At 40.5% G+C, this 27,817-nt stretch overlaps 3 protein-coding genes across 4 annotated transcripts; 2 read left to right on the top strand and 1 right to left on the bottom strand.

Moving 5' to 3' along the window:
* Positions 1-241: 241 nt before the first annotated feature.
* Positions 242-5,328, top strand: LOC117770320 (cathepsin L1-like). Its single transcript, XM_034599632.1, has 8 exons — positions 242-339; positions 928-1,048; positions 1,133-1,255; positions 2,951-3,103; positions 3,183-3,407; positions 3,727-3,892; positions 4,675-4,780; positions 4,904-5,328. Exons 2-8 carry the CDS (start codon positions 929-931, stop codon positions 5,001-5,003), a joined length of 993 nt encoding a protein of 330 aa, XP_034455523.1. The 5' UTR covers positions 242-339; position 928; the 3' UTR covers positions 5,004-5,328.
* A 715-nt stretch (positions 5,329-6,043) lies between these two features.
* On the top strand, positions 6,044-8,308 carry LOC117770319 (cathepsin S-like). 2 transcript variants are annotated; one of them, XM_034599630.1, is made up of 8 exons: positions 6,044-6,142; positions 6,497-6,624; positions 6,840-6,962; positions 7,140-7,289; positions 7,371-7,595; positions 7,686-7,851; positions 7,948-8,050; positions 8,127-8,308. In XM_034599630.1, exons 2-8 carry the CDS (start codon positions 6,505-6,507, stop codon positions 8,224-8,226), a joined length of 987 nt encoding a protein of 328 aa, XP_034455521.1. In that variant the 5' UTR covers positions 6,044-6,142; positions 6,497-6,504; the 3' UTR covers positions 8,227-8,308. The 2 variants fall into 2 exon arrangements, with proteins under 2 accessions (XP_034455521.1, XP_034455520.1); XM_034599629.1 differs by having other exon boundaries at positions 6,046-6,142; positions 7,371-7,607.
* A 4,589-nt stretch (positions 8,309-12,897) lies between these two features.
* Positions 12,898-27,144, bottom strand: LOC117770315 (synaptic vesicle glycoprotein 2A-like). Its single transcript, XM_034599627.1, has 13 exons — positions 26,968-27,144; positions 21,049-21,774; positions 20,759-20,939; positions 19,642-19,793; positions 19,153-19,286; positions 18,935-19,024; positions 18,498-18,605; positions 17,683-17,771; positions 17,432-17,596; positions 17,210-17,343; positions 14,526-14,732; positions 14,276-14,435; positions 12,898-13,467 (listed from the first exon to the last, which is right to left on the bottom strand). Exons 2-13 carry the CDS (start codon positions 21,656-21,658, stop codon positions 13,284-13,286), a joined length of 2,214 nt encoding a protein of 737 aa, XP_034455518.1. The 5' UTR covers positions 21,659-21,774; positions 26,968-27,144; the 3' UTR covers positions 12,898-13,283.
* Between the last annotated feature and the right edge of the window lie 673 nt (positions 27,145-27,817).

Raw genomic sequence — 27,817 nt, forward strand, 5'->3', positions numbered from 1 at the left:
ACTGTTTCCTTTGCACAAATCCTCCTCATTTGCTAAACGATTCCTCTTCACATTCACTTGCATGTCTTCCACGAGCAGTTTCATTTATCTACTGGCCTTTTCCTATCATTCAACCTCTGTCGCTTGCACTTCTCGGACTGGAGAGATATTTTGGGCCACTGCTGCAGCTGGTTGAGAATTAGAATCACAAGACGAGCCAGTGGGAAAAAAACAAACAAGAAAAACACTGTGTAAGAAAAATGAACTTCCTCTTTAAAGTGTGTAGGTGTTCTTGTCCGTTTTAACACGGCTGCACTTTCTTCTTGTGGCTAAATATCCTGCTGATTATTCTGCAACAAGGTAGACGGTTTATATGATGTAATGACACGACGTTGTTTGGCTTGTTTGTGCTGCAGAGAAAGACGTTGAGAGATCACAGGTTTGAATTCCTCCTGTTTGAGGAGAAGAATATTTGTGTGTCGTCTATTGTGCGGAGGATCAATGTGTGTTTCTGATTCTTATTGAACTGTAAAGCTCCATCTTACAGCAGCTTTGACTATATTCGATTGTTTTGCAGGATGTTGAGGTTTCAGACTCTGTTAACTGAGCCGAGCATGTACGTAGTGCTTTCATGACTGTTGATGTGTACTTGTGAATGTTTCTACTCTAGAGAGTGGGGGAGTTTAGTTTTTTACTGTCGGGATGGGAAATAAAATTCACTCTTCGCTAGAAGATGCCAAATTACTAAAAACTTTAAAGTGTATTTTTGGCGCTTGGTCCAAATCATGACATTTTTGTCTAGAATCCTGGTTATCTGCTCATCTGTTAATGGTCCTTCACAAATTCCCAGTAAAGTGACGTTTGAAGTGATGTTTTTTGAGAAAAACCATAAACCCTCGGAATTTAAAGCCTGTAACAAAATAATATTTTGGCAATTTTCCTTCGCAGGATGCACATTCCGCATGTGGTGTTGCTTTTGGCCTTTCTGGTCCTTGGCCACTCTTCACCTGCTGTAGATAACACGTGGGAGGAGTGGAAAGTCAATAATCGCAGATTTTATGACAACGAGGTGGGACTTTTCTTTATCGATATACACACATAACAACTCCCACTGGTAGACTAGTAGTTCACACAGTCAGTGCTGATGTTTCAGACGGAGAACAGCTTCAGGAGAGCGGTGTGGGAGAAGAACATGAACCTGGTGCTGAAACACAACCAGGAGGCTTCAGAAGGAAAACACAGCTACACTTTGGGACTGAACCACCTGTCGGACATGGTACGATTCTGCTCCAACACAAACACTGATGTTTTGACAAGAGGAACTTTCAACTTCTTAGTTTTGGATCATGACAGAAAGACGTGTGTTAATGTGGATAATTCATAGACTTACAGATAATGAGCTTATTATTGTCTGGAAAGAAAGCTTGTGTGTTGTATTACAGATGATTTATAATAATCAAGTAAGTGTTAAATGACAAGTGCAGCACATCAACTTTTGCTCTGTATTAATGTGGGTGTGATGTGTTGAAATTCAGGGGTGAACTTAGAAAAACTGACCTCAAGACAAAGAGAACAGAAAATAAACATTAATCAAATTTTAAAAAAAATTCTGATCAATACAAATCAAATTGCAAAATCAAATGTAAAATCTGGACAAAATCTTACACTCATATTTTTTTTTTGCTTGAGCTACAAATGAAATACCTGCACACAGTAAAATCTAATACTATTGTACTTTGATTTATCTATTTTTCACTTTTTTTCTTGTACAACTTTGTGTAGTTAACTGTCTATTTTTGCTCTGTTCATCTACTTACTTAACAACAGTGAACTGAATAACTGCTTCAATACTAGAAGGGATCTCAGTGGAGCACAAACCTCCACCGAGGCCCAACAGTCTGTTTGAATCCTGAATCTGTGTCTAAATTGAACGGGTTAGTTTCTTGGCCTTCGTCCCAAACATCCACCAAGTTTCATGGAAATCTGTTTTGCAGTTTTTGCGTAATCCTGCTGAAACAAACAAATCAAACAGCCGGGTGGAAACATAACTTCCGTGGTGGAGGTAATAATCCGAGTTTACTGGCTGCAGTACTGTGCACATCCTACGACTCACATGGCTTTATGGTAACAGCTTAGGATCCAACAGTTATATAACTAAGGAAAACTAATAATCCATAACTTCATATATTCAATATAAAGGAATTTGCAGCCAAACAATGGTCAAATAACAGAACCAGAGTTTGTTCAGGACAGAAATGTGTGTGTGAGACCTCTGGTGGATACAAACTTCATGACAAACATTTAGCCAGAAGACACAATTCTTCACACACTGTATCACCACACTGACTCATAAGCTAAAGTGAATCCATTGACCTTCACTGGTACAAGGCAGAGCAACACTGTTAATCTGCATTTAAACCTGCACCATGTGGGCTTAATTTAAAGGCTTGATTTAAAGCTCAACCTATAGAACAGCTCTAATCTGACTTTATACAATCTGATTAAATTAATCCAGAAGAGGCTGCTGGGCCAATCTGGACAATCAGTAGCGTTATATGACCTACAGATCATGAGGGGAGGCAATGAAGTTACATAAATTCATATAAAAAGTCAAATATTTATATATATTATTATATATTCGATCCCCGGTTTCACCAGTCTGCATTCCGAAGTGCATAGAAACCGCAGATTGCAACTGACAGTTGTGCCGACAGTGTGTGAACGACGTGTTGTAGAAAAAGCGCTGTGTATAGTAACGCTGAATGAATTTGTGTTTGAATGGGTGGATGTGACTTGTACTGTGAAGCACTTAGAGAGGTCGATGAGAAGTGCTGTAAAAATACAGTAAATACATTTAACCTGCTGATACACAATATTCCAAGAAAAAAATGGGTCCAGACTTAAATAGAGATATATATTACATTTCTGTATTATTTCCTTTCTAGTGTTTTACAGTCCTTTTTCTGTTAAGACAACCGAGGAGATCAACGAGAGGCTGAACGGTGCGAGGCCGGAGGAGGTGGATCTTCTCAGAAACGAGACATTCAAGAGAGCGAGCGGCTCAGCAGCGCCTCCGAGTGTTGACTGGAGGAAGTCGGGCCTGGTCAGTCCTGTGCAGAACCAAGTAAGAAATCAGCTGAGCACAATCTGTTGAAGAACCTACGATGAGAAACGTGGTCATTATATTTTCCTCTCTTCAAAAGGGCTTATGTGGGTCGTGCTGGGCCTTCAGCTCTATGGGGGCTCTCGAGGGGCAGATAGCGAAGCGAACCAAAGTCCTCGTCCCCCTGAGTCCACAGAACCTGCTGGACTGCAGCACCACCGACGGTAACCATGGCTGCAGAGGAGGATACCTCTCCAAAGCCTTCAACTACGTAATCCGCAACGGGGGCGTCGACTCCGAGATATCTTACCCCTACGAATACCAGGTTGTCCTCAGAAAACACCAGGGCCACATTTTATTTCCTCCTGAAATGCTGGATTTTTAGTTTTTGTTAGTTTTTTTGTTTTCTGGCAGTATTTTTCAAATGTTTGATCATTTTTTACACAATGGGAATAACACTTATAACCAGTTGTTATTTTTTAGAGCTGCAAATCTGTTTTGATGTGTAAAGTGAATAATAATCCACTGAACATAATGTAGTTGCATAATGTGTGTAATTTACTGTGTAATATTGTGATGTTATATATGTTTTAACTCTATATTCATAAAATTTCTGATTTCATTCGTCTCATTTCTCTTTGTAGAACGGGAAATGTCGTTACTCTGAAAAAGGAAAAGCTGGATTCTGCTCTAATTTTCACGTCCTTCCACAAAGAGACGAGCGCGCTCTGCAGGAAGTGACAGCATCAGTGGGACCTGTCTCTGTGGCTGTGAACGCCATGTTGCCGTCGTTCCACCAGTACAGAGGAGGTGAGGCTGGTTCTCATCTGAGAAAACTAAAACCCTTTATTTGTAGTGAAGTAAATTGGTCACTGAACATGAGGTTTCTGTGCAAATATATAACGATTATATAACATGTATAGTTATTTCAAATTGACATTTAGCTTTTTTAAAAACATTTGATGTTTTCATTTATCCTATGTTGATTTCAGATTTGCGGAAGTATCCACTATATTAGGCAATCTGTCAAATGAGGAGTATGATTGGTACTTGTAAAATACAAATACTCTCAATATTTCTGTTTGATAAATGGAATAGACCATGTAGGGAGACTTCCAGTGCCTTGTTACGACACAAAACCCAGGAAGCTTAATCGAGTCACTCAAGCATGACGTTTCTGACTTAGAGGAACCATAACAAAACGCGCGAGTGTTTTTTTCCCAGAGTTTTTGGGTTGGTAGACATGCCAGATACCCACATTAACGTGTAGAAGCACTAACAAAGTGGAATTTGCATGCTATGTCCCCTTTAAGGTCCTCTATCTATAGATAGATGTATTTTAAGTTAGGAGGATTTGGGTTATTTTAACAAGGCCTCTGTTAGTTTAGTTTGGCAAATCAAATATAATGTCTTGGCACTGGAAGTTATCAGAACAACAGTAAGTTTACAGTTTATGAACTCATCTCTTACATTTACATCCTTAGTAAATAACTTCTGAGGCTTCAGTCAATCTTCAAACTTCAAGAGGGTTTGTGACACTTGATCATTTTCTCATCTACAGCGTCATGTTACTAAACTTATGAACCTTTCAGGTTTATACAACGATCCGAACTGCAACCCGAGGTCTATAAATCACGCCGTCCTGGTTGTGGGCTACGGCACCGACAACGGACAAGACTACTGGCTGGTGAAAAACAGGTGACTGCTGCCTCTTATGACTGGATAGTTGAAATCCTGCCACCTTCACTCATATGTGAAAAGAAACATGTGGATCCACGTGTATGATCAATGTTGAATCCGACTCTTTTCTTATGGTTTCAGTTGGGGAACTGGATGGGGAGAGCAAGGCTACATCCGAATGGCGAGGAACAAGAATAACCTCTGCGGCATCGCCAGCTTTGCAATTTATCCAATTCTGTGAAAACGTCACCGGAATCATCTCTCAGAAGATTTCTTTTCAGAGACAAGATGTTTTTTTCTCTTTAAATTGCTGGTGCTGTCCTGAACGTTAAATAATAAAGAAAATATCACAAAAAAAGCAAAATTCACAAAATTATGGTTTCTGCCATGGTGGCCTTTCTCACAGATGATTTTAATTCTTGGATGATAATCAAGAAAAAACTTGCTTTGTACTCTTTTGTATATCTCATAAGTTTTAAGTGTATTTTTGATTTTATGTGTTTTTTAAATTACAATGTACATGATGTCAAATGTACCAAATTGATTAAATAACCCTCTTGATATTAAAGAAAAGATAAAAAGATCGAAATTGTTTTTGTATTTGTTGCATTTAATTTCATGTTTGATTGTTGTAAAACTTCAGACTCATATTGAATCAATTGAGAACAGAAAATTCCCACAGGGTGTAATTCATCTACTGAAACAAATAGAGGAGGAGGAGGAGGAGGAGCTGTGTTGTACTATTAATAGCAGTGTCACCAGCAGTGGCACTAGTATTATTATTAGAGGTAGCAGTTAAATGTACCAGTAGTATTTCTGTAAAGCTGTAGAAGCCTCCATGAAGAGCTAGAGAGTGTAACCTCCACACACTCATAGATATCAGTCCTCTAAAGATTCCAGATTTCTTCATAAAGATCTCTGCATTGTCCCTTGAGAAATTAAAATTAACAAAATAATGCCCTATCTCGTAATGTTAATGAAAGTAAAAAACACTTTTAATTAAATCAATTCAGTAGTTTTGGCATAATCCTGCTAACAAACATAACAGCCTTGGTCGAGGTGATAATGATAAGAATAGTAAAAACATTACAACGGGCTGATAAATGTAAAGAAGCAATCAACAGCTTCATTTCACCTTAGAAGCTGGTGAAGACAATGGAGCCAAAAGAGAGTGAACGTTGAACTCGTATTCACCAGGAGGCCACAAACACAACTTTCTCCACATGAACACTTGAACACATGAACACACACAAACACACACGGACACACAAGCCCCTCAGTGATTTCCAGGTTAATGAGTTGCAGGTGCAGTGAGTGGGAGGATTATAAATAGAGACTCTCTTGGATTCACTTTGAATTTTCCCAAGCTCACCTGCTCAGGTAAGTTTTATCGTCTCTGTCATTCAAGTGCGAAAATGCTGCTTTTAGTTTTTAAACCATTTTAATTGAATTATGGCCTAGTGTCAGATTTATGGAGCCAAACATTGATCGTAAAGTTGTATAAGCAAACTGAAAATCTTTGGGATATTTTGCTTAGTTTTGCTTACCTCTCTGACTGCCATGCATGGATCAATATCTTTAGCATCAACTTCACTAATGCATTGATTTTGAGTTCTAAATGCTGGTTGTTATCACCTGGAGGCGTTGGAGCCTTGCTGCAGATGTCCAATCAAACAAGCATGACACAGGCCTGCAGTCTGTTACAAACATTTTGACAAATTCTTCCTTTCCCAGATCAGAAAATGTTTCGGAGCCTGCTCCTCACCGTCCTGTGTGGATTTGCAGCGGCCAACATTGATTCACAACTTGATGGACACTGGGAGCTATGGAAAGAGATCCATAAAAAAGTGTATTCTCAACAGGTGACTGTCACTTATGTATATATTCTTTTGTTGGGTCAGTGACTTTTGTTGTGAAGGTCTTGATTAGCCAACAAATCCAGATTTGGTCGAGGTTTTATCTGGTTAAATAAGTCAAGTCTAAAGTTGTGACTATTTTTATTATTTCTAATTCCAAGGCTTGTCTGTCATGTGGAGAACTATTCATGTAGAACACATTTTTATGCTCTGGGTTCCAGATTGAAGAGTTGGGTCGCAGGCGGGTTTGGGAACAGAACCTGGAAATGATTAATGTCCATAACCTGGAGGCATCTCTGGGTTTGCACACCTACGAGCTGGCGATGAATCACTTGGGAGACCTGGTAACTAGACCACAGTTGGTTTTACGAAACGCAGATTGATTTACGTGGCTGATTTTTATTAATTATTTTTAACGGTTTTGGGTTCATACATTTTTGCAAGTGCCTGGGGAAAAATCACAAATGTTTGTCTGAATGCTGACAAAGATGCAAAAATAATTTACCGGTGTTATGTTGTAGACCAGTAAGGAGATCACAGAAACACTAACCGGCACAGTAGTGCCTTCTGACCTGGAGAGGGACTCCGCCGACTTCATCGTGGTCAGTGCTTCTATGCCGAAATCCCTGGACTGGAGGGAAAAAGGCCTTGTGACGGGGGTGAAAATGCAGGTAAGATCCTAGTAGGTTCTAACATTTAAAAAATAATCTTGCATCCACATTTCATTCATTGACAACTTTACCCATTCCCAGGGTTCCTGTGGTTCTTGCTGGGCCTTCAGTGCAGTTGGAGCTCTGGAAGGGCAACTCAAGAAGTCCACAGGTGTCCTGATGTCCCTCAGTCCTCAGAATCTGGTGGACTGCTCTGTGAAATATGGCAACCAAGGGTGCAACGGTGGCTTCATGACGAATGCCTTCCAGTACGTCATTAAAAACCAGGGCATTGATTCTGAAGCAGCCTACCCCTATGTCGGCAGAGTGAGTCCAATGGTCAGCCAATGTCCGATTTCTCAGATACTGTGGTTAAACTTGTGGGAGTAATTCCTCTTCACGTGTCTTTCCTTTCAGCGAGGTGGGTGCAGGTATGTCCTAAATGGTCGAGCTGCTAACTGCTCCAGCTTTGTGTTGCTACCAGAGGGGAATGAGATTCAGCTACAAGCAGCTTTGGCTGAAATCGGCCCCGTCTCTGTTGCTATTGATGCTTCCAGGTCGAAATTTGTCTTCTACCGTCACGGTGAGGTTATGTCTGTTTGTTTAATCTACAAAAGAAGCAAGTTATTGCCCTTGTTTCAAACTGAGCTGCTTCCTGTGCTTTTGTGTGAACTACCAGGTGTGTACATTGACCACAGATGCTCTCGCAATGTGAACCACGGGGTGCTGGCTGTGGGCTACGGCAGTGAGGGAGGACATGACTACTGGCTGGTTAAAAACAGGTCTCAAGTGTTTTTCTCGTGTAATTTTAGGACATTTGTAAGTTTCCATGTTTTGACTTGTTTTGAAATGTTTCAGTTGGGGTGTGAACTACGGAGAGGAAGGCTACATCAAGATGGCTCGGAACAGACACAACCAGTGTGGCATCGCTCGCTATGCTTGCTACCCCGTCATGTGACCAGCAGAGGGCCAAACTGTTTCTTTTATGCAACTTAAAAGCTGAAAATAAATAAAATTTCTATAACTGTCAACATCTGCAATGACTCCTTGTCAAAGAAGACTTTTGAGGGGAAACTACTGGCTACTGCTTTTATGTCACAAATACATATTCAAACTGACTGTTTAGGAGCGAAGCACATGATTAGAATAGGTTTGATGCAGCATGTATGTTTTGGCAGATGTGATTTTATTCATTATCATCAAAAAAGACAAACTGAGAACCAGCTACTACAAATAAAGAGCATGGAAACGAGATAACAAGTGGGCAGAGAGAATTGAATGGATGAATAGAGCTCACGGAATTTGAGTTCATTTGACGAGGGGGTTGGGAACATCTTCAGTAGTGAACTTCTCCTCCTGGACTGGCTTTCAGTCAAGTTCATAGATCCAAAGAATTTGAATTCTATCAAGCTGCATCAAATTTCACACTCCTAAATGTGTTAATTTTTTTTTCATCTAGATCCATGAATGCTCTCTCAATGTTTAACAGCTAAAAATGTTTTCTGACATCAGCCCAGTAGTTTTTGCACAATTGGAAACAGACTGGGATGAAAACTTAACATCCTCGGTGCAGTTAGTAAAAGAAGGGCACAGATTGCATCACAAGAAAACTACTATAGAGTAAGAATAGGCTCTTTGTTTCTGACATTCCTGCCGGATCCTAAAAACATTAAAATAGTTATTTTACTAATTAATGGGACATTTCCATTACCACCACACAGCTGAAACAGGGCAGAAGTCTGAGACCACTGTCTTTCCAGTCAGTGGGTCAAGGTACAAGAACAACATCCTACTGATATTCTAAAGTGAGGAGAAAATCTGAACTCCACATTGAATTGATTTCATGCCCTGTAATGCAAACAATGACATTTTTTTTATTCAAGTTTTATTTCCATTATGATTTTATCATTTTCTTCATAGATCTGGGCAAATGGCACAAAAGTGCAAATCCCAGCGTGATGAACAACTCGCACATAAAATAAATACGGCACCTTTTTAGCATCACTAAAATATTCTCAATATCCAGAAGTAATAAATATTGAATTTACCAAGATGTTCAGTCTTCATTTTACAAAACACAAAGACAACACACGATAGATTTTTCTCTTCCTTTTTTTTTTTTTTTTGAATTGAATCTTTGTTCCACAAATTCCATACTTGCACGTACAAACATCTACAGTTTCTACACACAGTACATTGATTTCTGAATTGAACTCACATTTAGAGTAGAACTTCTATCATTGAATAAACAGATCTGAGTCAAACTAAAGAAAAGAAAAAAACAGACACTCCTTCAGTCCAAGCGACGGTGAAGAATTCTTTGCAGAGGAAGGAGTTGTTTTCTGGCATCGGGCCGGTCCTGTTTTTTTCTTTTGTCGGGATTCGTTCAGGACTGATCCGTGTGCTCTTGAGAGGAGACCAGAGGCCGTGCCATGAAAAGTCCCCTGTCCGTTTATCAGACCGCCCTTTGCAGAGTTTATATATATATATATATGTGTGTGTGTTAATGTATGTATATATATATTATATATTATATTATATATATACATAATGTAAATTTTACACATAGTCAACATTAAATAGTAAACTTTAACATTTTGGACAGGAGCTCTTGACAGAGGATGCTCTTTTGATGAGTTTTGAGTTAAACGCTCACTTCCTGTTTCCCCTTCACTTCCACTTCACTTCCTCCTCTTAAATAGACTCATTCGGACAATTGAGCTTGTGTCAAATTGTACTTTTTGCTCTTAATTTGTGCACATTTTTCAGCTCCCTTCACTTCAGCAGCAGCAAAGCCATTTCTCCAGCTCTGTGACAAGATGAATTGCACGAGTAAAAGCATCCTCCTCCACAAAATTCAGGCATATACAGTTTATATATATATTTATATTAAAGAGTTACCTGGGTCCAAGGTAAACAAGGAGCACAGTCACCACTAACTGACTTTCAGAAACACATACTCAAGTTTTACCAATTTTGAACCCCACTTTGATTAAGAACAATCACTGCAAGCAACAAATCTATGTCATCATACAACAATGAAAACACAAGTTCTTGCTTTTAGACAAAATAACGGCTGGCATACAGGACGTCCAAGAAGTCAGACAATACGATACAAACATGCGTCACACTCGGTTGAATACAGAAGGAGCGGAGGGTGAAGTTGTCTTGATTTAAGATGTGATCCTTCCACCGTGTTTCCCAACAGAGGAACAGGTCACGTGCGTTTTCTCCGAGACTGGTTTCCTTTGACAGGGTTCGTTTTAAAGACTGAACTGTTTCAGCAAAAGAGCACCAGAGTCTATTATGAAGAACAACACAAATAAATTCGACACTGCATATATTGCATTAAGTTTTTTCTTTATCTTCTCTTATTGTAAATATATTTCTGTGGTCCCCAGCTGAGCTGTATTCATCCCAGGGATGAAAATACCGCAACAGAAAAAGTAGAAAAATACGTGACAGACGATTTAAGTCTCATGCACACACCCGCACATTAACAACAACGACAACAACAACATCCAAACTGCCTCTCAGACGACACACAACATGGAACAACGTTGTTCACTGAAGACTCACAAACAGCAAAGAAGAGATGTGATCCTCAGAATGTGATCCACATTTGCAAATACTAAAGGAAGAGTTCAACATTTTGGGAAATACTATCGCTACCACTCGGTAAATATGAAGCTATAGCCAGCAGTCAGTTAGCATAGCTTAGCATAATGACTGGAATCAGGGGGAAACTGTTAGCCCAGCTCTATCAGAAATTAACATCATAAAAGATACATAACAGATGTTATATCACGTCTCTTTATTCTGTACAAAGAATATAAAAGAGTAAAAATAACAAGTTGTGGTTTTATGGCAGATTATGTGTTTGACTAGGTGCCAGGCTAGCTGTTTCCCTCCGCTTTCAGTCTTTGTGCTAAGCTACACTAACCAAAGTGAATAAGTGTACTCCCAAAAAGTCCAACTCATCCTTCAAAGGCTCCCTCAAACACACACACACACACACACACAACACACACACACACACACACACACACACACACACACACACACACACACACACACACACACACACACACACACAATCCAGAGGACGTCTTTAGGGCAGAACATTTCTCTCCACCAGGCGGCAGCACCACCACCACTCATGTACTCAATCACTGATTGTCAGCACACATATTGATGTACACCTTTGGAGAAATAATACCGAAGTAGTGATATGTATAAACATCTCAATTATCTTCTCTTCTGGAGTAATCGTGTCCAATTGAGATCAAATTTCCAACAGACAATCTGTAAAGTAGCTGTGATACTATTAAAGATGGTTGAACAGTATCATGCAGGAGCACGTTTGATAACTTGAGTGGAGGAATGACTGAACACCTTCAATTAAGCCCTTAAAATAAATTGGACGAGTGACTTTGTAATCTTTGTTTCTCTGCCTGATCAAGCCGACTCCTTTAAACAACTTATTCTTCTTTTGGTCCCATTTGATATGTGCTTATGAGGCCAATGACATCATGTCATGATGTCTGAGGAGCATTAAAAAAATGTTTTTGTTGTTTTGAGGCCAAACAGAAAAAGACAAAATAATTTAATGACTAATGACAACAAAAAAAATCTTACATCAAATTCCATGATTAATTTTTCTCAGAGCTTTTCTTTCTCGTAAAACAACTATGCAAGGTAAAGTTGAAAAGCTTTGGGAAAAGGCCTGGTGAAAGGACTTTGATTAAAATTTTGATTTTGCATAACTACTATTTCCAAGGTCAAAATGAACTAAATCCTTGTTTAGTGTCATTTTAAGGCTGATTAATTCTGCAATGCATGAGGGATGGAAAAATGATCCTGCATGTACAGTAAGTCAGTGCAGTGATGCTAAAAGATACTACTAGCTGAAAACATAATCAAGCATTTCACCACACCTCAGCTACTGCATGAGAAATATTAAATATATAATATTTTGAAATTAGCCTAAAATTATGAAACCGCTGTCCCGTACATTCTGCTGTTGGATCAAATGACTGAAGAGTGTGGCTGCACTGAATCGCAGGAAATGTTGGTGCTTAAAGGAATAAATCACACGTGTACATAAGCAATCGCACACACTCACATACAACACACACACACACACACACGCAAATAATTCATCAATTATTATGCTTTTGTATCGGCTCTCACATTTAGCACTTGACGTTTAACACTGAACACTCAGGAACTGGATCAAACTTTTCCCATTTACAACTGAGAATCCTGTGAAATGTAACTTCACCAGTGTTGGGAGGCTTTACAAAGAGGAACAGACTGGATTTATACAGGAAGAGTTCAACTCTTTGTTTATGAGTGAATCTTCTACTTGTGCTCAGCAGTTGGCGAGGGGGGTCATTGTGGCTTTTAGAGGGATTTAAATCAACCTGAAATTAATTTTGAGGGCTTTTTTAAAATAAAAAACTATTCATCACACACGTCTATGAGCATCTGAATAGGAAATTCTAATAAACAAGCAGCACTGAAAACTAGTCACTGAGGCTGTGGACGGATGAGAAATAAAAACACAATCACATACATCTGGAAATCTTTGCACACGTTCCCCCAAATCTGCCTTTTTTCTGTTTCATTTGACCACTCTGTCTTTTCAGGGGAGATCTATGGGCATTTTAAATCATAACAGCACGTTTCCACCTCTACCACATCAGCCTGTGAGTATTACACGTCCGTAAAGGATCAGTTTTCTTTTTACCTGGTGGCTGAAATAAAGTGATGTAGTCGTGTCACCATGACACCGGTGTTTATCTCTACGTCTGTTAATCTCTGTGGGTCTGTTGGGACTTTGAAAGACGCGATCCATATTTCAGAGGATTCTGGGCTTACAATGGGGGGTGGGGGGGCGGGGCAGTCTGTTGGTGTGTGATGGGCAGCAGCTGAAGCTCTCAGGAATGTTTGGGCTCTAGTGGTCAAAACACACTCCAGCTGTACTCTCCTGCCCACTGCTGGTCACCTGCTTTACTGCAACACTTGGCCTCGCGTTTCAGGCAACTTGGTTGCAAGGAAACTACCTGCAGCGAGCGCGCCGGCAGCAAAGATGATGGGCACGGCCTTGGTGATGCCGACGAATGACTGGAAGATGCTGATGCCCAGGACGGCCGCCAGCTTGCAGAGAGCATTCAGGAAGCCAAAGGCCGTGCACCTACAGACAAGAAGACAGGAAGAGAGGGAGAAACACAGGGGAAATGTTTTAACAATACTGATTAATTACTTTCAACTGATCTGTCCTCAGTGTGTGTTTGAAGAGGATTTTACTACATTTCTACTGCTACAACCTCTTTGTGGTCAAATTAATTAAATCACATAAACTTATGACCTCAATATTCAGAGCAATAATATAAGAAGTGTGTAGCCATGTAGTCAAATAAAACGATGTGTTAAAAGCAATACGTTAGATGGTGTTGTTGTAGTGGTAAAAATGTCAGACAGTAAATACCATCACCGAGGGATATTTTACTCAAGAGCAGAAATGGACTCTGGCTTCAGTCTGAAGCTAATCTAATTAAAAGCAAAGCCTCAGTCTTATTCAGACCGACAATTAAATCTGTCAGTTTCCATGTTGTAAAGATATGCATATTAACATAACATGTGAGTTATTAATCCAAAAGTAGGTTTACAAACCAGACTCGAATGGACTTAAATGCTACTCATGTGGCAAATCATAAAATAACTCAATAATATATATTCAATATAACAGAAATAGAAATACATTAAAAAGAAATGTATATATATATATATATATATTGGTAGGAAAACATCAGCATGACTAATAAAAACCTACGTTAAATTTTCATAATTCAAAATGAAAACATAATTAAATAATTGCTATATCTATTGTTTAAATGAGAATTACAGACAGGTAGCTGCTGTGTAACCGTCAGCTGTGCGGTCTCTTCATGAGACAACACAGAATAAGATCTTCTCTGAGGGAAAAGCCGCTGTCACGTCACCTTTTATCCGAGGGGTAGAGCTCCACTGTGATCACATCCAGGGCGTTCCACGAGGCGATGCTGATGCCACCGAACAGACACAGGAGAGCGATCATCCCCGACTCACTGTTGCCGAACATCAGGAAGAAACAGCTGATACAAGAAATGACGCTGGATCCCGCTGTTCGGGGAGAGGAAGCACAGTGACATTAAGTTAAATGGCCTCTATGGGCGCAGAGTGAATGATCCTGCAGGGATTAGATTTACTCACCCAACATCCGTAAACGACCAATTTTGTCCATTAATAGAGCCGACACAATGTTGCCAGGCAACACTGCCAGTGTGCCGAGGAAGTTGACAAAGTATATCATGTAGGCATTGTTGAAGTCGTCGCTGAAGTCGAGCATGCAGCCCTCCTTGTTGTGGAGGAACGTGCTGTTGAGCAGTTTGCAGTTGACAAACCTGTATTTGAACAAATCTGATGAAAGAAAGGGATAAAAACATGTGTTATTACTTTGAAATATTAAATCCAAGGATTAGAAATGTGTATAAATCTTTGAGGAAGCTGATAAATAAATGTAAGGGTATAATTTCTACTGGGGAAGAGGAGGAAATGTCTAAATTCTACTCGTGTAGAAGTTGCCTGTGTGTGTTTCGCCTCAGGTCTTATTTATGGAGGCTGTTGCAGACACTGCTCAGGGCTGAAAATATACTTCTACCACCTCTGCATGTTTTCAAGAATTAAAACAATTAAGTAGGTCTTTATTTACAGTTACCGTTCTTCTAAAAAAGACAATGCTCTTAATCATATCAGGTTTCCATCCGTGTAACTTCATATGAATTGAAGCTGGAACATTGCAGGAGACATGTGATGCTTTTTCAGTTTTTCTTTCCTCTAGAGTGTTGAATAAGTTTATTTGTGTAAAAAGTCTGAAAAGTTAAAAAGCCCAGAGTCTGAGATACAGGAAAACATCAGCGATACTTCAGGGGATTCCCCACATTTGCCCAATGCAGGAGTAGCATCTATTCTGGCACTCCCCCCAACAGGGTAAAGTGGAGGCAGATATTTCCTTCACATGCTGGAAGTGGTTGACAGATGATGAAAAGAGGAGCTGCAGTAACTGACATTATGAGGGAAGTGATGTGTTTTCTGAACATTAGAGCATGTAAACCTATGCAAGTAACAACCCAAAGTTAATTTATGAAACTGAATTTGAGCATGATAAGTCTCCTTTAAAAATTCACTTGGAATCTGCTGGTTTTGTGGTTTATTTTGTGACTTCACTGCTTTTCCCCCCAACTTCTGAAACCATCAATGACTACTTTTCCTAAAGGGCAAAGAGACGGCATACAAATCATCTCCCTGCAAAAGCAGCCAGGACATACAGCCACCACACAACCAAATCTTCTGTCAGCATCTGTTTCTCATCAAAGTTCAAAACATAAAAACAGATTAAACTACTTCATCCTTTTTGTTCCTCCAGACTTCTTTAAATATACAGTGAATCAGGAAAACAACTGAAAATGTCAGGAGAGGTCAAACAACTTCTCCTCGAGCTTACGAAGCCTGTTACATTCTGTTTATACCTCACTGTCTGCTGCTGCTGAAAACAGCCTGATTACATTCTCTACTGAAACTGCTTCCAATAACCAAAGCTGGTTTCATTAAAGAGAGTCTGGCATTAAAAAAAAGTGCTGAACAATCATAAAAGTTTGGATGCAGAATAATGTATCTGTGGCTTCAGGGATGAGAAGTTAGTGCTGCTGTGATTGTTGGACCAGAGATGTTCAAAAACTAAATCTGTGAAAGCTTAGAACTGGAGGGAGAGCTACGTGGAAGAGTTTTCCAGTTTCTCAGATGTCTTTCCCAGATTGGAATCTGACATGTCGATTTAAAGGCTCATAAGCAGTAATCAAGACCACACACCAAAAACACACCATCGACCACGGCCGTGGATCAGGAGGTAGAGGGTTTGATCTCCAGCTCCTCCAGTCCATATGCCAGTGTCCTTGGGCAAGACATTAAACCCTAAATTGCAACTGTTCCGTCGGAGAGTGAATAATGTGCGGTAGAAAAGTGCTGAGTATAGAAGCTGTTTGTGTGTGAGTGGGTGAATATGACTTCAAGTGCTTTGAGTGGTTGTCAAGACTAGAAGCACTTAATAAAAGCAGTCCATTTGCCCCTTTGAATACAGCTTGGGCATAACAAAATTAGATTCAGGGCTTCTGTCAATACATCCATCTTGTGCATGTTTGGGTACAGGGGCAGATCACGTGTAAATGAACTATGGATACTTAAGAAGGTCTAACTAAGGGATAAAAACAACAGCAAACACAAAAACGCAGGCACGTTCAAGAAGAAAGAGAAGATACAAAACAACACTGTAGGATAAAGCTCTTACTTATTGCTATTTTTGATATATTAGAATAAAAATATTGTTACATCAACAGGTACCGTGTAGAGGACACTGATGCTGAGACCCAGAATAAAAGACATAATATAAGAAAACAAATTTGTCTGTTTAGTATCATAAAGAGCTTTGGATCTGAGTATCCAGTTGATATATTCTTCACATCTGTTTTTCAAAGCACTGTTTCACATCCAATCCAATCACTCTGCCTTCCAAAAATATGGCCTGAATTTGTTTACGTTGCTACGGTAACAGCTCTGCAGCAGCGTAACCAGGGGATACTAGCATCAGAGTGTTACTATGGTGACAGTCCTGCTGAGCTGCTGTGAGTTTTTTTTTTTTTTTTTACCTTAAGCTAAAATGAAATGGTTTGAAATTCATACTCAAGCTGAAATAAATTTAAGTTGTGATAATTAGAATCTGTATTTAAAACTTGAGCTCAAATTAAATTAAATTCCTGAATAAAAAATAAAAAATTAATCGAAAACGTAACCATTAATTGATTTAAAGTTCTAATTAATGATGTATTTCCATGGATATTTACCTGTGTTGTAGAACAAACTTGCAACGAAGGTGCAGTTTTTGAATAAGGTGTGTGTGGAGGTGATGTCCTCGAAGTAGCACTCCTCAAACACAGAGTCTTCAAACACCATGGATTTCATTTTCAGGTTGAGGAACCTGGTGAACAGGAAACATTTTTCAGCTTTAGTCTCATATCTGCACATTTTATATGTAGTGGTATTACATCTAATAATACCGCACTCACTTGTCATTGAAGTAGTGTCCCTGGCTATGCACTTGGTTTTCCAGTGTAAAATTAAAGGTGACATGCTCCACTCGTTCCTTGGTGAAGGTCTTTGTCTTTGATTCATACTCCTGCTTCTGGATGTACTTGATCATGTCTGGGAACCACACCGTCAGGCCGTAATAGCTGCAGAGTTGTGGGTCGAGAACGGAATTGAGTAAGAATCAATAGTGAACATGCAACAGCAAAGATTCTATGAGTCTTAAGTTTACCTGAAAGACATGGTGAACCACACAGCCATGAGCATGAAGGTAGTCCGTTTGTATTCAGGGCTGAAGCAGGCGAGGATGTTTTGCCGGATCTGAAACATGTGAACAGGAAGGTGAGGAAGACCTGATTCAAACTATAAATAAATTTATGGTTGATCCAATGACAATTTTGACGCACAGTGCTAAGCTCTTACTTTAATTATATGATATGATATTCCTTTGATATTCCTGAGCAGGAATATGTAACTTGCAAAGCTAGAATTATCTTTATGAATATAAGTTAACATTTAAATGCAACATAATAGCCATGCAGGTTTTTTTTTATAATTTCCTACTAACAAATGTCTCTGTCTTCGATAAACTATGTACTTATTGTCAAGGCTTTTCTCAGTAGGCGTTAGGTAGGCGGTGCAGTAGCAGATTCAGAAGAAGATGGAGGCTGTAGATGTGTGTGTAGCACAATGTAGGCTGGATGCAAATTAAAATCAGGCACTAAGGTGCTGCAGAAATGTACAATACAATAAAAAGGAACAAGTTTAAACGCATGAAAACCAAATGCAAAGGTAAAATCAATGCCATTGATTTAGTCACACATATAAATACTAACAATTATCAGAAAACATAAAGGTATTTGTTTCAGTTAGTTTGACCTAATTCCGTATTAAAGGACCATGTGGGTTGGATTAAGAAGCAACTAGTGGTGAGGTTGTACATTGCATCTAAATAAATACCCCTTCCTTTCCAATAGCGTAGGGAGAATCTACAGGTAATGCAAAAATATGACGTTGTATTTGTTTTCCTCCCTCAGCCTCAGTCACCTGTTGGGAGAGGCTAATAATCTTCAGTCTGTAGCGTTTCCAAACCGGAGTGTCGGTGCCAGTGTCCACCAACTCGTCAATCTGTTTCACCGTCTTGATGGTGGTGACCTGGGATGAAGGAGAAAAAGTCCATCAACCAGATGTCATGGTTTTCTAGCCACTGAGCTTTCCAGAGGTTTGCTCCCCTGCTGCTTTTTTTGTTTGGGCATCAGAGTAAAGGAGAAATTTTCTCATGTACCTTATAATAAGGTTACACATGAGCCATTTAATCATAAACTCTGTTTAGCTATTCTGTTTTATTCCCCCATAAATGTACAGTCCGGAAAACTCTGTTTGGATTTCCTGCTGTGAGGGTCCATTATTGTTCAGTGATTTTAAGGAAAGTACATTAGGTAGGTTCCAGGAGAGTAGTTTCATGTCTGCTGTGGTATACTTACAGAAAACACCTTCTCTGGGTGTCCCTTTGCTCTCATGTTTGTGTCGTGAACTTGCTTCAGAATCATCCAGCCTTCGTCGTGTTTGCCGTTCTGTTTGAGGAAAAAATAAAGGTCATACAGCACATTTTATTGATTTTTTTTTAGGAGCCATGTTATATGAGCACAGGCGGCCACAACTGTCAGCAAGGGGCTAACTCCTAGCGAACACATTCGCTGACCTCCAAGTAGAAGCGTGGGCTCTCTGGCACGACGCTGAGGGTGGCGATGGCAGCAACAGACGGAAATGCGCACACTAACACAAACACACGCCAGCTATGGAACTGATATGCTGAGCCCATCTGGAAACTCCATCCTGGGGAGACAAAAACAAAGCAACTCTCAGAACTTATTACACCTCAGTCAATAACGGAGAAGGTCAGACTGCCGATCTTCATGAAGCACCGTGTCTGTGGACAGACGTTTGCCCACAAATGAACTCGAACCTGCATTTTCCTACCATCTGCTGCCAAAACCAGAGATAATAAAGATACATTTCAAAGAATATACTCTGACATTCTGGGAAATATGCCTATTAGTCATATTCTTTAAGATTGACACCACTTCCATGTCTGTGATTTAAGTGTTAAAGGATGATCAGCTAGTTTGGATCAGTGCAGAAGTAGCCAACCATAAACCTTATCATTTCAGCGACATGTGACTGGACTCACCGTAATGTGGGATAATAGCCCAGGCCATTGCCGATGCGTATATTCCCCCGATCATCCAGAACATGCAGAGCCAACTGAGGTGCTCGCCGCGCTTTTCTTGGGACAGGAATTCGGAATAGTAGGAAAACACGATGGGAATCGATCCACCGATCCTGCAAAGATCAGAAACCAACTGAGCCAGGAGCAGAAAAATCCTGACATGCATACAGAGTTCAGGTTGTCACATTGATCTGCTTTCAGACATGCACTGAACCCCAGACATTTTTCCTGAAGTTTTCCAGATAGGCTGAGAACCTCAGGTACTGGTTTACTTTAAATAACTGTATGATGGACATGACAGACACATACCACAGGGGAGAGCCTATTACTCCTTCTGAGTCAGAGCAAATCAAGGGTTTAGTGGAGGCACCATCGCTTGAGTCACCAACCTCCAAACTATAATTTACTCCACTGGTTTGTTTTGTTTGGTCACCGAAGCTTTAAAGTTACTTTCGATTTCTCCTCACTTGTGTTTCTCCATCACTGTGGTGGAAAACTAACTCCCAGAGGCTCGGTGGGAAGGGGATTGATTTAAGCGCGGAGGGAAACGACTTCAGAATCTCAATTTGTCACTTGGCTCCACCAGAGAAGCTGCTGTTTTTAATAATGTAAAGACTGAAGAGAGTGAAGATTGAAAACTTATAATACATTTAAAAGTAACATCCTTCCTCTGCTAACCCTAAAATGATTTAATTTGATGCATCAGATCAATCCCAAAAAAATATTGTATCATTTGGAAGATTAGTATATTGATTTTGTGATATATATTCTTGAAATAGATATTTCGCTGATACATTTTTTATACCATAGTCTTACACCACTTATTTGTGTTTACTTTAGTAATCTGGTAATCTATATAAAATTCCATAATTTTTTTTAAATATATTTTACATTTATATAGTTAAGTTATCACGTCAAATGAATTTCTAAGTTTTGTATTTTTGTGTTTTCCGACTAGATTGTGTAGTATACTATACAATACAGAATACTTTAAATAAAGAGTGAAGAGTGACGCAGCTGACAGGTCAGACGAGAGTAAACCGGCCCAGATGGAAGAAGAATTAATTTTTCCAATTACCCGACACCCGAGAGGAGCCGGCAAAACAGAAAGGTGCTGTAGCCCTGGACGAAGGAGGAGAAGAAGGAGAAGATGCTGTTGATGGAGAGCGAGATGAGAAGAGACTGCCGACGGCCTATCCGGTCAGCCAGAGCCCCCCAGAGGAAAGCCCCCACCATCATCCCGAAATATACGATCAGACCTGAGGAGAAAGAGCAAATAAAATATGAGTTACTCATCTAAATGCAGTATAAAAGCTGTATCTTTCATATAAAACTCCATGATCACACAGTAACCTGTAAGTGTCTTACCCAGCATGCTCTTGTTAGGTTCAGACAGGCACATATCCTTCTCAGCGCTGGGGAGGACAAAGCCAACCACAAAGATCTCAACGCCATCGGCCATGAGAGCGAGCCCCAGCACAAAGTACAGGGTCCACTGGAACTTCCCGTGACCGCATTCTTGTAAAATGGTCTCGTACTGTTGAGCCAGAACCTCCTGGTCCTTCCTCCTCTCGGCCTCGGACGCCCCGATATCTCTGAACTGCTGAGAGCCGGCATCCACGGAGCCCGGCCCACCGGCCAGGCTGCCTTTGCCCGACTCGGCCCTGGGGATTCCTTGGTACTCGCCCTCGTAGATCTCATCGTCCTCATCATGACCCTCTGTGGAGTCACTGTGGCCGGCCTCATCGTCATTGGCCGCCTGGCTGTCTCCGCGGTAGTAACCTCCATCCTGGCTGCCCTGCCTTGGGAAGTCGTCGTCATCGTCCTCTTCAAAGCGACTGTAGGAGCGCTTGCTGTATTCATCGGTCACCCGATCCACTGAACGCCCAACCTTCTTAGAGGCTTGCCGCTTGACCTCTTTGGCAATGTCTTTGGCACCTTTAATGAAGGCAGTCCGGTTTTGGTAGCCTTCCTCCATTTCAAAAAGGTTCAGTTGACGCAAAGGTGGTCAAACGTTGTGTGAAGAGGCCTCCTGAACGTTCAGGATACACCTCAGAGATCTGAAGAGCTCGGCTGACAACAGGCTTTTCTTTTCTAGAGAGAAAGTGGAAATAGAAAGTTGTCAATTAACCTTGAATTTTTTTCTGAAATCATCCAGGCATGTGGAGGAAAAGCAACACTACACATTACTGGTGACCTGTGAACACTTCTTGTTGGAGAGCTGATCAAACATCCAGAAAAAGACACAAAGTACCCAAAGAGATACAAAACAATCACAAAGAAATTGATTGAAAATTACTGCAAAACACAGAAAGAAAGACACAAAGAGATGCAAAACAATCACAAAAGGACAACGAAGAAACACAAAGTGACTGCAGTGATACAAAATGACTAGGAAGGGATGCAAAACGTCAATGAAAACACACAAAACCCCAAAACGACAGCACAGAGAAACAACTTCCCCAAAGAAACATCCAGGTTTCTTGTACATATCGATGAGAAGGGGTGGGAGTTAACAGGTCTCCAGCAAGGAGCCTGACGTCCATCCCTATTGTCTTGTTTGAACTGATCATTCGGGTTTTTTGACTCTTTAAATGCAATTATTTAAAACGTAATTCCACTTAAACCCATTAACATGCCAGTTTGATTAAATAGTACCACATTTAAATGTTCATACACTACATGAGAATGGGATATTTTGGAGGATTAACACAGCCTGGGATATTTTACTGATTGACTGATTGATTGTGGGAAAAAAACGTCCCTCACAGCATCTCCAAGACAAAATTGTCTCCCCCCCCTAAAACTGCTAAAGCACTATATATGTTAATATTATTGCGGCCTCATGTCTCATCCAATTGGTCTTTGAACTGATATTTCTTTTTTCGTCGAGCTAACCAAACAAGCCTTTCCACACTACACCTGTTGCATTTCCATATCTGCCCGGCATGTGCTCTCTGCTGAGTCACAGAAGGACAGAGCAGTAACTTATGAACAGGAAGAGACATCGAGGCTTTCACAGTAAGGCTGATTTTTAATGCTCTTGTTGCGTAGGTGCCTCGAATGCCTTGTTTTACGGTAAAGAGCTACAGCACATCACCATGACTCGGATCTAATGTTACTGAGATAATGATGCAGAGGATGAGACACTAGCTCATGATGAAATCACTGTAAGGTCTTTGCTGTTTATGTTTTCATCCGATAAAGCACGTTGACGTCTCTTCATTAAGTCGTTTAAAGGCTGCTCACAGGATCCTGCACTACACTGTAAATCTGTGACTGTTCCGAGGCATTACATGTCAGGTTTGAAAAATATTACACTAACATTATGGAAAGAAGTTCACGTCGTGGATTAATCAAACGAAACATTCCTTAATTGAAAAAGTGAACAACTGCGGGTGGAGAGGCGATGTGCACTAAAAACGACTGAAGCTTGAAATTGAGAAGACGCTACAAATTGATGTCCATTTTACGTGTCTGCTGCAGTGTCACGTCTCCCCTTTGGAAAAAAAAACACTTATCCTGAAGAACACTTATAAAAATCCCCTGACTGGTACAGTTCAGTGGTGAGACCCACATCAATATGTTTGTGTATTAAGACTCTGTGAGCCTCGGGTCAGCGTGGAATAAAACAACATGTCACTTTGAATTTGCGGCGCAGGGAAACAACAGACAGGGGATTATGAGAAACATCTCTGCAGAGCTCACTGTGGCCAGAACACGGTCTGACAGGTTCTAACAGAGATGACGAAGCTTTACATGTTTAAAGGTTGATACGAAGCATTTAATACAAGTCCACAGATACGGGGTTTACTCATTTTCTCCCTGCATTCAAATGTCAACCTTTTATTCCCTGTAAATGTTATCTCTACACTCCAAGCATATAATTCCAATGGAGAATTACTGAACTCCGTCATTATCTTTTTATTTATTTATGGATTTTTGGACTAACACTAGACAGTAAGTTTGGCCATGAGTAATAACAGGACAACACGGCTCTTAAGTTTGAAGTTGTTAAAATCTCCAAATTAGGACAAATAGGCGACTGAGTGTCCTCCGTGGGAGTTTCAGCATTAAATATTGAGCAGGGAGAGAAAATGTTAATGTTAATCAGCTCCTTAAAGAAAGATTAAAGAAGATATAAAAGAAACTAAAACCGTCTTGTCCTCCACAGTGAATTGGAACGTTTGTCTTCAGGGCTTCAGCTCTGCAATGAATTCAATCGGTGACACCAGTAAAATTGCATCCTTGTTTGCTTGAAGGTGCAGATAAAGGAAAAACTAGTGTCTGTAAATGAGTGAGTCAAAAGTAGTATGGGATTCACACAGTTTTTATAAAATAGAGATCTAATTTAAGAAGTGCCAATGTTTAAGGGAGTTAAGATCATTGATTTTTGGGGGTATTTAACCAATTATTCCTCAACAATTAGTCATTCATCTTGTAAAATGTGAGGAAATAGTGATAGAGGTCCATCCCACTATTTCAGAGCCTAAAATCACCCATTTTGTCTAAAACCTAAAGATACTCACTTTGTTAAACATTAACAGAAAATATTTGGCGTCTATCCTCAAAAACAGGAAGTAAATGTTGGACTGAAATAGTCGTCAGTCCTTGCTTCAACTCTAGATCTACTTAGACGTACGCCACCATCCGTATCCTGCTCAATACAAACACATGGTTCATTTGTATTGCATTAAATTTTAACTGGGGTATCAAGTCTCATCATGAGGCCGCAGATCCTTCAGTGTCAGCGGGACGAGCAGATTTACTGGCACAGACCGGCGGAGCCCCACCAGGTCTGGTCGGCCCGGGCTAAACTGTGGGAGCCTAAACTAATGATGTCTCAGATGGAGCCACTTACAGGCCTGTAATCACCATCGCTCCCAAAACACAGGCACACGAGCCTGTGTAAAATAATACCAGCATATGGAGCCGTGAGCGAACGAGAAAACACGTCAGAGCCGTTTGGTTTTAAAGCCATAAAACACACACTCACACTCACACACACTCACACACACACACACTCATATTCAACCTGTTCTTTCACTTTGCCTGATGGCAAAATGGTGGAGAAAGCACAGGTGTAACTAACATTATTAACCACGGTTCAGTTCTATTTAAATCTCTCAGTATACGAATGCAGGGCCCATAAAACTGAAGCAGCTAAATGGAATTCAGCCAATCTTTAATTTTATTATTTAACACTTGCTGCAACGTGTCAAAATATAAGTTGTGATTCAATAAAAAAAAAGTAAGTGACTCGGATGAAGCTACATCCCAGTGCACCTACAACTGTTTTAAATTGTACTAATGCCCCATGTGTCATTACCTCCACCAAGGTTTTCACTACTGTCCATTTGTTGGTTGGTTGATGTGTTTGTTTATAAGCAAGATTACAGAAAAACAACTAGACAGACTTCCAAGAAACTTAGTGAAAGGATGCGGATCACTTTGTTTAACACTGTGAGATGCACAACATACAAACCAAAGCTCGAGGTCCATATTCATCATTAAGTGAAAAATAATGAGTCTCTGTAGGAACAATCTTAAATACCAACCACAGTAAATCAATAGACATTTAAGGCCGTTTAATTCATATTACAGACACACTACACATCCCTTTAGATGGAGAGATTTAGAAATAATGTAATAAAAACAGAGAAAAGGATAAGACAGTGACTGAAAACATGTCAGTCTTCGGCTATCGTCTGACCATGAATTAGCCCCTGAGGGCATATTTGGTTTTTTTGGGTGTAGACAGCGGATTTCTGGACCAAGACTCTTTTACAGCCTGACTAGTTTCTTTCATAACACAAGTCCAACGTTTCTCCACAAATAACAAAAGCAGTGACACTTTTTGAAGATGTTTTAGGTCCAGACGGCATTTGGGCTCATCTCTATTAACGGCTATCTTAAATATAAATGCAGATCAATATAAAAGCTCATAGTCGATGCATTCCCGTCAATGTGTTCCACCTCTTTTCCTCTCCACAGGGACTATTTACCTGCAAAGCCTGCTCAAACGTGATTGGTCAAACTAGATATGTTAACCAGAAAGCTTCCGATTCTCCATATTCACATGCAGAATCTGTTTATAGAGATTAAAAACATATATGCTGAAGTAACAACTTATTGTACATTCTGGTTTTTTACATGGTACAAATGCCCTTGTGTCATTTTAATGTATCTTATACAACGCTCGTAATGGATCTTTAATTTTAACCCTTAAACAGGAGTGCAAACATTAGTCGTGCATGCAGAGGCTTGGTTTCTTACACCCGTGCATCCCACAGAGATAAAGACTCGTCAGCCTCGAAGAAAAAAGCCTAGAGCCCACTTTCCACACTTTCTCATCCCATCCATTCCCATTTCGCTGTCATGTTGACAGCATCTCCACGGCCCCACGCCGCCTGCAACACACACACAGCCCTGTCAGTGGAGGGGAGAGAGGAAGGCCTGAGGATGAGGAGGATGGAGGATGGAGAATGATTGCTCCCTGGTCTCTGTTTAAAAAAAAAAAACATTTTCTCTTTTCTTTTCACCCTCGTTCAAAAATCAATCAGCGTCAGTTTACCACTTGCTTCCAAGGCCGAGCGGAGCAGATAGCCATCACATCACATGCACGAGAGCTTATTAAAGCAAGGGGAGGTTTCTATGAGTCAAATGTCGTGCTGAATAACAGGGACACCTGAAGATAGCATCGCATCAAGAGAGGCAAACAACCCCCAGCCCCAAAAAGGAAAACATTAATATGAGCTTTTATTCTGCTTTAACAGGCCTGTTTTAATATGAGCTTCATGTATGGATTATTTCTCATAAATGGCAATTATGTGGGTATAGCATGAAAATGTGAAAGCAGGAGTCTGATTGAAGATGAATGAATTGAAGGATCCAGTCGGCTCACAATTGTCTTCAATGATGATCAGAGGAGGGGGGGGGGGGGGGGGGGGGAGGCCTCGTCGATTACACAGCACCACAAATATCCGACAGCATTAAAAACAGGAACCTGATGATAAATAGCCGGTTTGTGTGCTCGCTCCCTCACGTCTGTCCCTCGTTCTTAGAAATCTCAGCCAACATCAGCATCTGGTCACGACTCGGATTAAATCACATATAGCCTCGATTCACAAAATCGATCCCGTTTGCTGTGTGAAGCCGAACGACAGGAGAACACGCCCATCACCTCTTCCTCGTGATGATGTCTTAATACCGGAGAAGAAAATAATAAAAGAGACAAACAGAATCCCAGCCGCCATCGGTCCCCACATTTGGGTTTTTGTATCTCACCTTCAGTTCCTGCGACGCTCGGTGCCTCCTCCGCGCGGAGATGGTGGTGATGAAGAATGAGGATGAGGAGGAGGATGAAGCCGTAAGAGGCTGTTGCTGCGAAGCGAGTGATGATGCTGTGCGGGCGAGAGAGAGAGAGAGAGAGAGAGAGAGAGAGAGAGAGAGAGAGCGAGAGAGAGAGAGAGAGAGAGAAGACCACGCCATCCATCCATCCACACACACTCAGTGATGCGCAGGGGTCCCCTCCCCCCATGCATAAAAAACACTCACGAGCACATAAACGCCTTCATATCTGGAGGGGTTTTGCGCAGATTGTGTGCAGATCTGCGCCAAAAGCCCTTTTTAGCTAATTATACGCTTTTTCCGCATCCAAGGGCTCATGTGAGGTTTGCGCATCAAATGACTGCAAACGCATTTCTCATCAATTACATATATATATATATATATATATGTGCATCCTCTCACGCATGCGCACCCAAACACCTCAATTTCCCCTTCATCTGATTTTTACCAATTCACGATTATAACGCACGTTAGAAATAAAATCGTGCGCACAGGCAGCACACACACACACGTGCCAGCACACCTGACTCCGGTTGCCATGCCAACCACTTGCCATCTTCTTGATCCCTCTCACTGCATCAAGTCTTTGCCAACAAGACACACGAGGCTTCCCTGACACAGAGATAAGCACCTCTCACGTACCGTTTATATATAATGTGTAGCAGGATCTTTGTCTTTACGGCCCCAGCTGGGAGGAATATGATGGAAACTGTGAAGATGTATTTTAAAAATTCACCAATACTCATGGCAAGAAAAAGCCTGAGACAAATTCCTGTGGTTGTTAATA

This window comes from Hippoglossus hippoglossus, chromosome 11 (genome assembly GCF_009819705.1).
Source record: "Hippoglossus hippoglossus isolate fHipHip1 chromosome 11, fHipHip1.pri, whole genome shotgun sequence".
Lineage (NCBI taxonomy): Eukaryota > Metazoa > Chordata > Actinopteri > Pleuronectiformes > Pleuronectidae > Hippoglossus > Hippoglossus hippoglossus.

Coding starts and splice junctions, on each gene's coding strand:
- LOC117770319 (XM_034599629.1), top strand. CDS start 6,505: ATGTTTCGGAGCCTGCTCCTCACCGTCCTGTGTGGATTTGCAGCGGCC. Junction 6,625..6,839: donor AAAAAGTGTATTCTCAACAG/GTGACTGTCACT, acceptor TCTGGGTTCCAG/ATTGAAGAGTTGGGTCGCAG. Junction 6,963..7,139: donor TGAATCACTTGGGAGACCTG/GTAACTAGACCA, acceptor GTTATGTTGTAG/ACCAGTAAGGAGATCACAGA.
- LOC117770315 (XM_034599627.1), bottom strand. CDS start 21,658: ATGGAGGAAGGCTACCAAAACCGGACTGCCTTCATTAAAGGTGCCAAA. Junction 17,597..17,682: donor TGGTTCACCATGTCTTTCAG/GTAAACTTAAGA, acceptor ACAACTCTGCAG/CTATTACGGCCTGACGGTGT. Junction 13,468..14,275: donor CTCTACCCCTCGGATAAAAG/GTGACGTGACAG, acceptor TCTTGTCTGTAG/GTGCACGGCCTTTGGCTTCC.
- LOC117770320 (XM_034599632.1), top strand. CDS start 929: ATGCACATTCCGCATGTGGTGTTGCTTTTGGCCTTTCTGGTCCTTGGC. Junction 3,104..3,182: donor TCAGTCCTGTGCAGAACCAA/GTAAGAAATCAG, acceptor TCTCTTCAAAAG/GGCTTATGTGGGTCGTGCTG. Junction 3,893..4,674: donor GTTCCACCAGTACAGAGGAG/GTGAGGCTGGTT, acceptor TGAACCTTTCAG/GTTTATACAACGATCCGAAC.